The 15,175-nt window shown below is 41.9% G+C and overlaps 1 protein-coding gene across 1 annotated transcript in view; it reads right to left on the bottom strand.

Moving 5' to 3' along the window:
- Positions 1-3,587: 3,587 nt before the first annotated feature.
- c1qtnf4 (C1q and TNF related 4) overlaps positions 3,588-15,175 on the bottom strand; it is a 37,321-nt gene continuing 25,733 nt past the window's right edge. The window contains exons 2-3 of the mRNA XM_039796016.1: positions 6,792-7,153; positions 3,588-5,044 (exon numbers count right to left, since the gene is read on the bottom strand). Coding sequence (XP_039651950.1) covers positions 4,178-5,044; positions 6,792-7,148 — 1,224 coding nt within the window. The 5' untranslated portion in view covers positions 7,149-7,153 and the 3' untranslated portion in view covers positions 3,588-4,177. The remainder of the gene's footprint in view (positions 5,045-6,791; positions 7,154-15,175) is intronic.

The raw sequence follows: 15,175 nt of genomic DNA, 5'->3' as shown, positions 1-15,175 counted from the left end.
AGGCTTTTTAACGACTTTATTTAGCTTAAGAAGTAGGAGAATATTCTCAACACGTAAAGCAAACTTCATCCTTCAGTTTATCACAAACATTCAAGATCAGCACATCTGGAGATACATGGTTTTCACCAGACAGGAAGGGGATGAAGAGTAACTAAAGCTGTCAGACAAATGCAGTGGAGTACAAAGTACAATATTTACCTTTTTTGAAGTGTAGTGGAGTAGAAGTGTAGCATGAAATGGAAAAACTAAAGTACAACCATGAAGTCCAGTACTTGAGTAAATCTGGTTCACATCATGGATGCAATAAGAGTTTGGGCTGTACATTTCCTGTTTTTTTTATTTTGTCAAACATTTTTATTGAAGCATTCATTTTACATGTAAGAAATACTCAAAACATTTCAAAGAGTCAACGTGAGCCAGACTACTGAAAACGAGACATGGGTCAAAATGCTATTCTTTTAGTTATTTTTCCGTCACGGTTAGATTTGTGCTTTTCAGAAATACACAACTGCTTATTTTGGAAGAATTTTCAACCACATTTTGACTCATGTCTTCTCGACATAGTTTCTAATACACGATGATGAATCTTCCATCAGTATTATCAGAAAAAAAAAGCACAGACCAGAAACATCCAACATATTGTCAATTACTGTACAGTGAATTCACTTGATAAAAATACACAGTTAACAGGCGTCTTCGACGGGGCCCGTGAATCTGCTCAGCAGTCACGAGAAAGTATCTTTTACATTTTTTGATTTTTTCAGTTACATGCATGCATCACACAAGAGCTTCAGATGGGTTATGCTCAAGTCACTTCACACACCACGAGTTCTGATCATGACTTGGAACTGGGTCAGGTCTGCCTTTTAAAGTAAAACTGAAGCAATCATAGGTCCACCTCTGCACACTGAACTCTCACTGAGGCTGAAATAGAGAAACCACCACGGGTCAGACTGTGACAGAATACATTATTATCTGAAATGAGGCAAACTCACAGTATAATTTCTTACTGTGAAAAAGAAATTGGCATATCATCGTCCAAAATTGTCACTTTCTTAGAAGTCAGTGCAGCCATACAGGACCGGAAATTGTCGATTAGTAACGGTGTAGAGTGAAGCGAGGCCTGGGGAGAGTGTGAAGTCTTATTAGTTTTCAGAGGAGGTGTGAAGCCACTTTCCCCAGTGCAAAAGAGATGTGACTCGGTGAACAGTTTTATGACATGGAAGAAAATTCAGATTTTTACCACTCTGACTGCACATTGTGGTCACACCTTCAGATTTATCTTGATAAAGACGGAGCGCATCGCGTTGTACTCTCAAAGCCACGTCCACCGGAGGGGGAAAACAATCAATGCCACAAAATGCAGCTAATGGAAACGCTAACAAAGTGCCTGTAGCTAGCAAAAAACATTAGATTTAAGCATGTCGCAGGATTATTTTAGCAACCTTTGTCTACCAGAGAGGACAAGTTAGCTGTTAGTAAGCTAATGTTAGCTATGTGTTAGCAAATTAAGGCAAACATAATGCTGCATAGCTTTCTGATTTATCCACATTCCACTGTAACACGAGTCGCACACTGTCAAAATGTTTTAGCTTAACATACATAACTATAGTTAGCCTAAAACTGACATTTGGATATCTGACTTGGTAACAAAATGCTTGCTTCATAGTAACGCTGGCCGTAACGTTAGCTTAGTGTCTTCCCATTCTCCCTGCCGATTCCTCACGTCACTTTTGTCTTTATAAAAACTCAGTTTTTCGGTTCGGCAGCTTAAGTTTTGGGTTCTTTACCCTGTTGGTAGTGCATATCACCACACAGCAGCTTTTAAGCATTTTTCTGTTGTTTGCTAGCAGACGGCGATGACGAGGAGGCACCGTCACGTAATACAAGTCAATGGAGAGCGGAGAGTTGATTTCCCCTCCGGTGGGGGCGGGACTTAAATGCGCTCTGTCTCTATGGTGTTTTTATTTGAGATATTTCATAGTAAATATAGCAATATACCTTCATTTTAATGTTGCGCTTTGTTGAAGTGCACTGGTCTGAATGCTTGTCTGCTAAATACTCCACTATGTTCACCAGCCAGTCTCTAGCTATGTCTGTCATTTGGTGATTTGGTCATTGTTTTGACTGGAAAGTTGATGCGGTGAGACTTTGGTCTATTGTTGACAGAAAAATATTAATAAGTGTATCTTTTAAATGTCGTTTTTCAATGCCTTGAGCACCGAACACAATACTCTTTTTACTTTTTATTGTATTGAGTTGGCAGCAGAAATCGATTTAAATTCACGAAACTGCAGTTAGTGCTCTCCCTTGCTGAGTTAAAACTTCTTTTTTATATATTCTTTTGAAACTTAAATTTTCATTAGGTAAAATGGTCTGGTGTGTTCAGACCATAGTTTATAAGACAACTTCTCAGAAATTCCCCTCCACTTAACTGTTATTAAAAACAAAAAAAAGTAAACGTTCAATCACAGCAAAGTATCACTCCACATGGTGCCTCTCCAACAGAGAAGGAGATTTCATAAAGTCAAGGTTCATTACAGTTTGAACAGCATCATCTTTCCCCCGGCAGCGTGAAATTCAACAGACATGCATATTACAGTGGCCTGGGAGAAGCTGTTCAATTTTCCCCACAGTGGTCGCCATCTGAAGAAATGAATTAAACTGCTGCTAGAATTAGAAATCAAATTATGGTCCAGATCCCCGCAGGCCCAGAGGTAGCATGTGGTCAACAGTTGGTACGGGATGGATATGCAGTCTTTTCCTAAACTGTTTCGTCCTGTTGCCCTCTGCTACCGCTGTGGCTGAGTATCTGAGCGAGAAACACTCCAAAATAAAAAAAGAGAGACTCATTTTGACACAAAACGCACTGTTCATACCAGTTTAACATGCCTCTAAAGACATAAAGAAAGTAAAGTGACTTTTTACATACGAGCAGAAACATTCAGTCTTTGACGAGGATAAGGAATATTTCACTTCAGAATAAAAACTGTGACCTCCTCTCCTTCATGTACAGCATGTAGGATGAGCATACCCCTCTGCTGCTAATTCAATTATAGTTTAAAAAGAGCATACAATGTCCATCAAATTAATTTAATCACCATATTCTTTGAGCCTGATAATCGGACTAAATTGCCATTTATGGCGTTTTTCCATTACATGGTACCTGCTCGGCTCGGCTCGGCTCGACCGCGGTGCCCCGTCCTCCTTTTTCCATTGCAGATTTTTAGTACCGCCTCATGTGTGAGGCGAGCGCGGCTGGTCGTCATAGCGCCGCCAGAGGAAACTGTCGTGACCTAACGCGACACACGAAGGTGTGTCGCTGTTGCCACAGCCAGAAGACCCATTTTGTTTCAAAAGAAGCTGGAGGCAGCAAAAAAACACCGCTGGCTAAACTGTTTAAAAAAGGTGGGTTTGCTCACTACACCCTCTTCTGTCGCTAGCAATGATGACGCAGTGATTAGTGACGATTCTCTCCCACCAATCAGTAGTCTGCAGGTTTTCACATCACCTTCTGCTATTGCCTCAGCTCGCTTGGAACCTCGACGGAGGTGATCCTAAAAAAAGTACCTGTTGGCAGGTACCAGGGACTTTTTTTTTTCATAATGGAAAACCAAAAAAGGCGAGTAGAGGCGAGGCGAGTCGAGCAGGTACCATGTAATGGAAAAAATGGTTTAAATAGTAAATTTAATTAGTTTTCATCTTAAGGGAGATGCTGGAGCTAACTTTCTTCCTCCAGAGAATGTGTCAACTTTTGAACCCACTTTTAATCATTTAAATATTAAAAATAGTTAAATCACAAAGTACTAAGAGTGGACACAGGATAGTTCTGCTATGAATTTCAATGACATGGAAGTACGATACTTCTAACTTAAACGAGAGTTCGGATGGTAATGACTTGAGTTTCCATTATAGAGTGAAATTTTCAATTAGAGTTCACATTGCCATTCAAGGTTCCATTAGCTGGAAATTGAAGATATTTTCATTTAAGCTCTACGCTCAGTCCAAGGTCCCTGTGACTTTTGCGAAAGGAATTCATATGACGAGGAAGCGTCATAGACGACCACAAGTATTCTCCACTCTGCACACAACCCACAAACCTTTTGTGAACGGAGACTTGATCCACTCATGCATGAATTCCTCTCACAACGTTCAGTCCCTAGCTCATGTGCTGCAGCTAGGGTTTCTTCTCTGCATGTGATTGGCTGCTGCTGCTGCTGCTGCTGCTGCTGCTGCTGCTGCTGGTGGTGGTGGTGGTGGTGTTGGGGAAGTCCTGATAAACCAGGAAGCCAGTGAAGGTGATGTACTTGGCGTGGTTGCTGTAGGCCCCGAAACCATCTCTCTGGTGGGAGTAGAGCCAGACGGTGTCGCCGGTTTTTAGCGACAGCATTAAGCTCTGACTCTGCAGAGCTTTCTCGCCCTGGCTGTCGTCGTAGATCATTGCCTGCACCTCCAGGTGGTTCTTCATCAGCTTGACGGACAGCGTCTTCTGCGGCAGCTTGCCCACGTTGAAGGAGAAGTAGTAGGCGCCGGGAACGCGGCAGGTGAACACCCCCTCTGTCACGTTAAAGTCCTCTCCGATGTTGACGAACGCTGTGTCGAAGCCGACCGGCTGGTGCTGCGGCATGCCCACTTGGTTGACCCCCACGATGCTCTGGGTGCGCCCCACCGAGAAGGCAGATCTCTGGTCGTCCTCTTCGTCGTCCTCATCCTCCTCTTCCTCCCTATGTTGCAATTCCTTCCCCTCTTCCGCCGCCACCGCCGCCACCACCACCGTGTCTCTCGTCCCAGACCTGACGTGCTCTGTGTCCTGGTTGCTATTCAACTGTGGGCTGTTGTCTTGCCGGGGCTGCTGGGAGTTGGAGGCAGGATGATGTCGGTGGTGGTGTGTCTGGAAGCCGTAGGTGTCGGGGTAGACGAGGTAGCCGTTGAAGGTGGTGTAGTGTCCGGTGTTGCTGTAGAGCGCGTAGCGAGGGTCACCATGGAGACGGAGCCAGACGGTATCACCGAACTCCAGCTGCAGCATGACACTCTGGCTCTGCACCTGAGGATTGAAGCAGGCTTTAATATCCAAAGAGAGTCTGTTTTACATGGACACCAAACATAATCCGATCATCTACCTCACGCAGCGTTTCATTCAGGGGATTTCGGTGTGTAATCCCCTCTGTTTGGCTTTCACTCCCCACCCAAAACACAAACGCAACCTCTGTGATGAGAGCCATTTTGCACTGTGACACAGTTGAAGATCTTTGACATCATTAAAAGACCTTTTTCAACATTTCCTTACAGGGGAAAATAAACGACCCCGAAACCTTAATTCAGTCATTGTTTGAACCAGAGGCTGACTTGAATTTTGACATTTAAAAAAAAAAAATACCCCTTCTTCGCTTTCTTACCAAGAGTTGGATGAGAAGCTCAGTGGGAACTAGGGTTATCTTAGCTTAGCACAAAATCTGGAAGCAGGGTGAAGCGGCTAACCTAGCTATTTCAAAGTTTACAATTACACCTACCAGCACCTTGATACCTAAAAAGGGCGTTTTTACACTTGGTCCGTTTCAGCCCTCCAAAAGAACTCCGACCTAATATCTGAATCGTTTGTGTATGTGAACACTCCAAAGGGACTCAGCCCCCACTGGAATGAACCATACGGTTTGCTTAAACTCCGTGTTGGCGGCCCGCTCCAATATGAACATTGACTGCCCCATTGTTTCACTATTTAAAATGGTTAAAATCATATTTAATCGTAGAGCTGCATGTGGCAGATTGATTCGCCCAGCCCTTCCTTGCCCTGGCTTTTACAATATCACTCCCAAACCACAAGTCTGTTTCTCTCTGCAGTTGTTTTTATATAGAGCCTTACTACAGCTACGATAACTGACAATAGTTCATGTTAGCGCTTGTTGCAGCGGACCTCTAACCAGTACATCAGTTAACTTTAACTAGTCCCGCTCCCGGTCAGCTACCACCAAAAATCAAATCAAATGTTGTGGGAAACACAGCCCTTGCCCAACAAACAAAGAAGAGGCAGTTTTTTTTTTAAGTATAACAATGGCATTATTCTATATTTTTTTTTATAGTCAACAAATACTTTCGGACTTCCCTACCCTGAATCTGGCAAATCTTTAAAAACAGCTCACAATTATAGTTTCATTCTTTAAAACAGGTCAGGTAATTTCCTAAAACAGCTGCTCACTCTAGTTTTTATCAAACAAACAGGAGAAAATAGTACTAGACTATTTTCAGCGGTGGATTAATCCACATTTAGTGCTCTAGTGCAAAACGTTCGTGAAATGTTCACGTAATTTAATCTACTGATTCGTGTACATGGACACGTTTCTCTCGTTTTTTTTTCGTGATGTTCAGCACGTTTTTTTTAAACTAATGTAGCGTTATAGTTTTAAAAATATCAAACAACAAAGCAATCCAGCTTCCCTGGCAATAAGACCGAAATAATAACATTAAAAGAAACTGTGAAACCATGATAAGATCTGGTGAATAAATGTTGATTAAAACAGCGGTTATTGGGCTAAAAATACCAATAATAGCAAAGCTGTGTACAGGTTCTCTATTGCAGCCGACTGGCAGAAAGAATCGTGCTTTGATCACGAAAGATGCTTCCCATTGAAAAACATTAGTTTAAAAAAATGTGCTGAGCATCACGAAAAAAAAACGAGATAAACGTGTCCGTGTACACACATCAATAGATTAAAATTACGTGAACATTTCACGAACTGCCGTGAGACTGGGTTGTGTAGGGAGTATGAGCGGTGATTCAGAGGTGTGAAACCTACCTTCCTCTCCTCCCCTGCGTTTTCCTCGTACACGATGGCCTGCACCTCGTTCCTGTTCTTCATCAGCATCACTGACAGGTCTTTGTGCGGAAACTTTCCCACCGTGAAGGAGAAGTAGTAAGCCCCGGTGATACGGCAGCGGAACAAGCCGGTCTTGGGGTCAAAATCCCCGCCGATGTTGACATAAACGGCGTCAAAGGTCACAGTCATCTTGGGCCCGCCCTCCATGCTGGTGGTGCGTGCAACCGAGAAAGCCGAGCGTAGCTCCACGTCGTCCAGCAGACGTGCGAAACCCCACGCACCACCGGCATGACACAGGCACAGCAGGCCAATCACAACGCTCGCTGGGAGCAGCATTGTATCTGCAGAAACATATAAAAAAAAAAAATAATAATTGGCTTCATTACATAAATGCCACATGAAAATCCTCCCTCAGATCTTTAAAGGAGCCGTGTGTAGGATTTAGGGGGATCTATTGGCAGAAATAGAATACAATATTGATAATTATGTTTTCATTAGTGTAAAATCACCTGAAACTAGGAATCATTGAGTTTTTGTTAGCTTAGAATGAGCCCTTTTTATATAGGGAGCAGGGCTGCTTCCAAAGTCTCATATTTCATATCTCCTTGCTTGAACCGGAAGTTGTGAAGGCCGCCTCAAAGCTATTATTCCTGCCTCCAGAATCAAGGATCGAGGATGGATCACTGAGGAGCTATGAAGCAAGGATACACAGTGCAGCCTTCCCGGAAGCCGTGCAGCTGAAAGCCATTGCTAACTCCGCCCATACAGCTGACGAATTCACATGACTCTTGATTGAAAAGGACGTTTCATCCCTCTTAATTGTGTTGACTCCGGGTCACATTGACCCATTTAAAATTTTTGTTTTATATCAGAAAATATGGGACGTAGAAATAAGCGCTGAAAATGTGTAGAAGAAAAATTCTACAATTTTAAAACGTTGGAAAAAGCAAACTGTGAAAAAAGGCGTCAAAAACATAAAAATGCTGACGGGAAGACAACACAAGGGTTAAACACATCTCTTTGTTTCCTCTCTCCTTGCATGATTTCCTCGCATCTCTCCCATGCTTCATCGGTGGGACGGACTGTGGCGCGAGGAAGGGAAGCAAGTAAAGGAAACATGGATACGTCTTCTTTGACGGAGCCCGCCATGTTTCTACAGTAGCCCAGAACAGACGAACCAAAAAGCGATCTCTAGAGAGGGCCTCTCACGTTTTGTGCGTTACCTGAAGGTCACTGTAGGTTCTACTACATGCTTGGAAAGGGTGAGGTTAGGGGTATTCAATTGGTTGCAATCTTCAAACTCATTGCTAGATGCCACTACATCCTACACAATGCTCCTTTTAAGCTTTAATTTTCTTTTTATAAACATGAACCAATAGACTGACAAAGAAGAAGATCTTAGGTAGTTAATACGGATGGAACAACATTTCACAACTGGAGGCTAAACTTTGCTTTGGTGGTTATCATTTTATATTAGTGTCAGTATGATACCTGAGTTTCTGTACCATTTTGCCTTTATTGAACATTTTGACAATAGGGAAACAGGAAACGTCAAGCAACAAGGTGAAAAATTGGCCAATAATTTGGCTTAAATCAGGAACGATCTGATCAAAGAATAAATAAACCACAATACAAATCCAACCACACATTCAAAATCAGCTTTTGGTACTTGTACAGTTATTGCGAGGTGCACATTTTATCCGGTAAGAAAAAAGTATTGAGGTCGTAAACTTCACACATCACCACTCGTCTGAGAGAAAACCCGACAAAGCTTCACCTTTTTGAGTGAAAACACAAGTGTGGAGGTAAAACACTGAAACCACACACACACTCACACACACACAGATAATACTCGCATAATGGAGCAAGTATTGATTTGCACATCCCAAAAACACACAAAACAGGCTTCAACAAATGTGCCGAAAAGACCAAACACACGATCCCTGTGCTGTGATTGAGTCATCCAAGCAGAGCGCTCTCAACAGAGGGAGGTATTATTAATGTGTCTTTTATTAGCAGAGACAAGCGCTCGCATTGTCTCATTTTCCTCCTCTAATGAACCAACAGGAAGCAGACACACACACAGGTGGAGCTGTCACACCCTCACAACAAAAGGACTTGGCGTATAATGTGGAGAGATCCAGTACCAGACCCAGAGGAGCTGCCTTCATGTTCAGTCAGAGATGGCAAAAGTACTCACTTCCTGTAGAACTCAAGTAGAAGTACAGATACTTATGTTAAAATACTCTGGTAAAAGTAGAAGTACTGATTTAACTTCTTTACTCAAGTAAAAGTAACTTGGACATTTACTTAAAGTATAAAAGTAACAGTAGCCATGCGAAAGACAACCATTTTTTTTATGCAAAGCTACCTGGACCAGACAAATGTTACTAGAGTGCAAGCTGAGAAACTTCAGTGAACATGGAAAAAAGGCTCTTTATATGCTACGGATGTCTGCCAATAGGCCTAAAACATCACATATATGATTATTGTGACAGAGACTGGGACTCCAGGTTCATAAAATCCTGAAGATATAGTAGCAAGATATGAATTCAGTTGTGATTCTGTGAGAATTCACAGATCCAGTTTCTCTTTTTTAATCTTCCCCTTAACATTTAAAGCAATCTACATGTGTGTGTGTGTGTGTGTGTGTGTGTGTGTGTGCTGAAATACGGCTTCTGGAAAGAAAATAAAGGATAAAATATGCTGAATCTCTGGGATCTTCATTTTCTTCATTTTCAATCATGTCGCCATCCATACTACTATGTGCTCACGTTACCGCCATCAAGCCCCAATGATTTGCCGCGAATGAATGCCGCCGAATCTGTCGAGTCGTCTTGTAGTGGTGCGTCAAGTGCAACGTATATTCCCGTCCAATTAGATTAAATTCGGTATTGATGACGCGAAAAATAATAACAGTAACTCCACTGAAATGATTTGAAACTGAAGTAACGAGCCAATTTTGTAAAATGTAAGGAGTAGAAAGTACCGATATTCGTAGAAAAGTCGGCACAAAAATAAATGGTAAAGTAAAAACATCTGAAAAGTCTTCTTGAGTACAGTAACGAAGTATTTGTACTTTGTTACTTCCAATCTCTGTGTTCAGCGCACACCACAGTTCATCAACCTGTACATACGTATACACTATGCTAAAGGTCTCTGTTTCTTCCCATCCAGACTAAAGCAACCTCTGAGTTTTCAAACTTAAATTGGGACATCAGCGTTTCCAAATGTCTGTTTTAAGGGCTCAGAAATGCCAGAGGAGTGTGAGTGGGAATGAGACGTAAACGTAGCAAAAGTTATTAGGGACCCTATTTAAATTGAAGGAATTATTATTATTATTTTTATTTTTACCTTTCAAAGGTGTATTTGAGGGCCTAAACATACTCAGAAACTCACCAAAATGTGCACACGCGTCAGGCCTGTTTTTTTTCTTTAACCAAAACGTAGTAGTGTAGATGTAGCATATGACTGTTATGAAATATGCCACAGTACTATTTAGAGGTGGAACTGCAGTGAAGTGGAATAAAAAAGTACAATATTTCCCTCTGAAATGTAGTGTAGTAGAAGTATTAAGTTGCGTAAAATGGAAATACTCAAGTAAAGTACAAGTACCTCAAAATTGTACATGAATTGTATTGAGTTACTTTCAACTACTGGTAACTGGTATGAATCACATAGCGTGTCTGATTCAGAGTAGTCTGGATCAACGGCCGTTCATTTCCAGGATAATCGCCTGACCCGTCTGTGTGTTGTCGTCGTCTTACTCCATTCTCTTTGGGAAAACAACAAACTTTGAGCTAGCAAGCTACACGCTTAAAATGTCAAGTTTAGGAGAAAATTTTGATCTTGCGACAGGGCAGACCTGCTTGTTTTTTCTGGGAATGATTGTTAAGATTTACAAAGAATACCTTTACGGCATTTCCTTTCTAACTGGGACGTTTTGGGACCGATCGGTGGGATTGCTGTGGACGAAGTAGGCTACACACAGGGATACACTGGTAAGAGCAAATGAGGTTTAACCATGTATCCAGCTAATTTAAATAGCTCACGTTACTGTATTGTTTGAACAGTTAACTTCATTTAATATTGTATGTAATATTCCACCAAAACAAGTTCCTTCCTGAGGCTATTTGCAGAGCCACCGTCGCTGCGACCGAAACTTAGCACCGCCCAAGACTATTGTGATTGGTTTAAAGAAATGCAAACAACCCAGAGCAATTTTTTTCTCCTTTGCTGGATTATATCTGTGGAGGAGCCAGACCTTACTCCGCAACGCTGTGGGGATAGATCTGGCAATGCAAGACTAAATTCAGAGTGCCATCACTGAATGATAAAACATTTCACCCAATGCGATGACATTAGACGTTCTGCTTTATGGGTTGCATATTTTTGTCTTTATTGTCCATTATATCTGTTTTCACAGTCGCAGTGCATCACTACCAAAGCCTTAAAGTTATTTACTGTTGAAACTAAATGTTCTCCTTGTATGTTTATACAAAATCGACCTCTTTAAATGGAAACTAATTATAGCGGTTAATTGTACTAAAGGCACTGAGGCACAACTGATTGTTTTTTGTCTGATTGTCCCGCTGCAGCAGAAACCAAGATACTGCAGCACCAGTTCGATGCAGATAATATTTTCCTTCCTACACTCTTTTTTTTATTTAATTTTTTACCGTACCAACAAAATTTACAATGCAGCAGTTCGGCGTGTTCATATAATTGCAGCTTGCACTAAGAAATGGTGTTTGTTTGTCTGTGTAATGGCATCCGTTTCAACTAGTCATGCTGACAGACGGTGCTCCTTAGAGAGTTTGATGCTTCAGGTTAAAAACGGCAATGAAAGGATAGATCAAACAAACAAACCTCTTCCATAATGAGCACCCATGGGAGTTAAGCACAGAGAGGAGCAATACAACGGCGCTGAACAGAAAAGAGTGGAGCAGAAGTTGAAAAAGCATAGTTTTTTAGTTAGTCTGTCGCTTCTTCCATAGAAGCACCATTTTAAATGAGTATTATTATTTTTATTTTAGATTGGTCACATTGTGTTGCAATAGGCAATATTTATTTAATTAGATTTCGGAATGCCATGCATAAATTAACTTGGTTTAAGCCAGCCTGGTATCACCAGATGGCGGCAATTTTTTTTTGTCATTTTGCGTGTTATCACTACGCATATTTTTGCTTTTCATGTGTCCCTTCATGCCATTTAGTCTCTGCTGACTTATATTGTGACTTGGTATAAAGAGTGACAAAGGAGGAAGGAGGATGGGGAGGATGGATGGTTCAAACAGCCAGAGCCGGTTCTAGCCCTTTGGTTGCCCTAGGCGAGATTGAGTTTTGCCCCCCCCCCCCAGTCTTGCATTACCAGATCTCCACAGCGCTGTGTCAGCGATAGAGTACCAATTGTATCTCAGGCATTCTGTTGCATTCACCTACTTATTGATCATGTTTCTTAATTATATCTGAGTCAGCACACATGTAGCCTAGGCATCATTTACTATTCCCACTTTTGCTTCTTTTGTTGAGGAAGTAACCACCTTAAATGTGCATATTAAAATGATTCACCTAAATGATACATTAATTAATTTTAATGAATTAATAAACCCCTGGATTATAATATTTCAGATGTGTTTTGAGCAAGATTTCTGCTCATTTTCAAAACATTGTGCACATTCAAAATACAGTATATCTCATCTGTGTTCTCTGAGGTTTGGAGGAGTTGTGATATTTTTAGAAAAATAAAGTAATAATGCAATAGGCTATTACAAGAATAAAGTCACTATATTTCAGAAAATAATCCACCTGCACCATAGTCTGCTGTGCATTACGTGATTGCTCTGCTGATACGGTAGATCTCAGACCTTCTGACAGACACAGAGCCCCGTTTGGGACGCTGGTCTCTGAATGAGACAGTTTAGGGAAGTGGCTGTAGGCTACGCTGCTGTACATCGGAGGTGGAAACACAAAACTACGCAGAAATAGGGACACATCTGCCGCAGCATGCCCACAGCAGAGCGCGTCCATTATAAACCTGAAGCTGCACAGACCAGGGAAGGCGCGCTGCAGCAGCTCTGTGGTCAGTGCCGCTGCTCGTCTCTATTTCTACAGAGAGAGTGGACACTAAGCGACGCGACAGGTCTGCTTCAGAGCTCCGTGTGTTTGAGTCTGACCCATAGACTGGAAACGTCGCGTAATGAAAGGTTGACAAGTAAGCGTGTGGCTGAGGGGGCGCCCTAGGATGATCATGTTTAATAAACATGTTTTATTTCGCTTGTCATTCATAATTCTATTATTAATGGGAAGTAGACCTAAGGGCGACACGGCGCCCCCATCACTTTTGACGCCCTAGGCAATCGCCTAGGTTGCCTATAGCAATCGCCGGCCCTGCAAACAGCGCTCTCACCCAGGAGATCGCTGTTCTTGTCCCGTGTGAAACTAAAAGTCATCACTGACTGTTGAATACTGTCATATGTGATAATTTATAAACATACTTGTTTCGACCCAAACCACATCACTGGATGATAACCGTGTTAATAAAGTATTGTGAACACTGTTACACTAATGTGTGCCTCTCAGTGCAACCACACTTCACTGAGCAGCTTTACTGTAACCGGCACAAGTTAATTACCTTGATGGACGCTGTTGATGATGCTTGTTTCAAGAGAAGAAGATATTAAATATTCATTGCTTCCCTCACAATGGTGCTACACCCCACTCACCAGTAACCTTCCAGCAAATGACCACCAGCACTTTATCATGACGGCCAAACGCCCACATAGAGATTAATGGATTCATTTAGGGCTGCAACTAACAATTATTTTATTTTCATAGTCAATAACTCTGTTGATTATTTTCTAGATTTGGTCTATAAAACGCGGGCCACGGCTGTTTACAACGTGTAGCCTGTTCAGCGGCCGGAGCCGACAACGGTGAGTTATTTTAAGCCAAGAGAGGGGGGGCTGTAAATCGGGAAGAGAGGACCATGAGTTTGCAGTGTGATTGTTGATGTAATTCTGAGACAATAAAGTGTGTTCAGTTGGGTAGAAAAGGACGGCAAGGTAGTGGTATTTTTAGCGGTTCCCTATCGTAATTCTAAGCCGAGGAAGTGTGTCTTTTTGGCGTGTGGAGAAGACGGCCAGGTTGTGGGATTTTTAGCAGTTCTACGGTAATTCTAAGCCGAAAAAGTGTGTCTGTCAGTTGGGTACAGAGCTGCGCGTGAGCACGGGCTTTTATATCTGTCAATATAGCCAGCATTTAACGTTAGCTACTCCGCTGTGCTGTGAAGTAATGTCTGGCTATGTGAGACAACAAGGGTTCAGCCTGGCAACCAACGTGAACTTCGAGTCTGGGGAGGAGGGGGCGGGGGAGACGACTCTCTCCAGTATTTTGAATGTATACTGCAGTAACTATTTTAAACACTAGCTGTCAGTATTACATATTGCACCTTTAATGTTTTCAAATAATGAGGTAAATGTATTTTAGAGAAAGTATTTTTTCTACTCTCGTTTAAGTGTTACGCAACTCTAAGCCGACCTTCTATAATTGGTCATCTGCTCCAGGCAGGAACAACTGGAGTGTTTTTTCATTTTTTTTTAAGCTACTCCTGCGGTGTTAACATTGTCGCATATAGCTACATTCTAACGGCAGTAAACTATGTTTTCTTGGCTGCCAATGTTGTTAAATTCTCCCCAATTCCAGGTCACATTACTCCTGAAACATTTTAGGTTGCGTAGTATTTGGTTAAAAAGCCTTTATCTGCGATTTTTGACTGTAGAAAGTGCTAATATATTCTATGTCCACTGCTAACTACAGTAGCTACATGCTACAGTCCGTGGCAGGCTCCGGAGTGCAACAACAGTGGAGGCTGCTGAGCGGAGATTCCAGGAGACTCAGAGTTGATGAAGCACGCTGACCAATCAGAGCAGACTGGGCGTTGTCATGAGGGGATCTTTAAAGAGACAGCCGCTCCAACAGAGCGTCTCACCCAGAGGGTGAATACAGGTCCAGCAGCTGTGGGCAGTATGAGAAAAATTGTGTTTTTTGAACATTAAAGCATGTAAACTTGTTCTAGTAGAATCACAAAATACAATTATGAACCTGAAAATGCTATATAATAGTTCCCCTTTAATAATTGACAACTAATCGATTGAGAATTTACTTGTGGTGGTGGGTGGCGCAGGATGTGACGTGATGGCTGGGTTGAGTAAAAACTAGTCAAACGAAGGTTTATGAACTATTTATTGAAAACAAAGACTAGGCTACATAACATTAACAGATACTTTACATATTAAACATCTCAGGCTAAAATATGATACAGATACAGATGAAGTGTAGCATCGATGTGTTGTCTACCATGT

The sequence above is a fragment of the Perca fluviatilis genome, chromosome 3 (genome assembly GCF_010015445.1).
Source record: "Perca fluviatilis chromosome 3, GENO_Pfluv_1.0, whole genome shotgun sequence".
NCBI lineage: Eukaryota > Metazoa > Chordata > Actinopteri > Perciformes > Percidae > Perca > Perca fluviatilis.
This window is presented reverse-complemented; position numbering and strand designations above follow the sequence as displayed.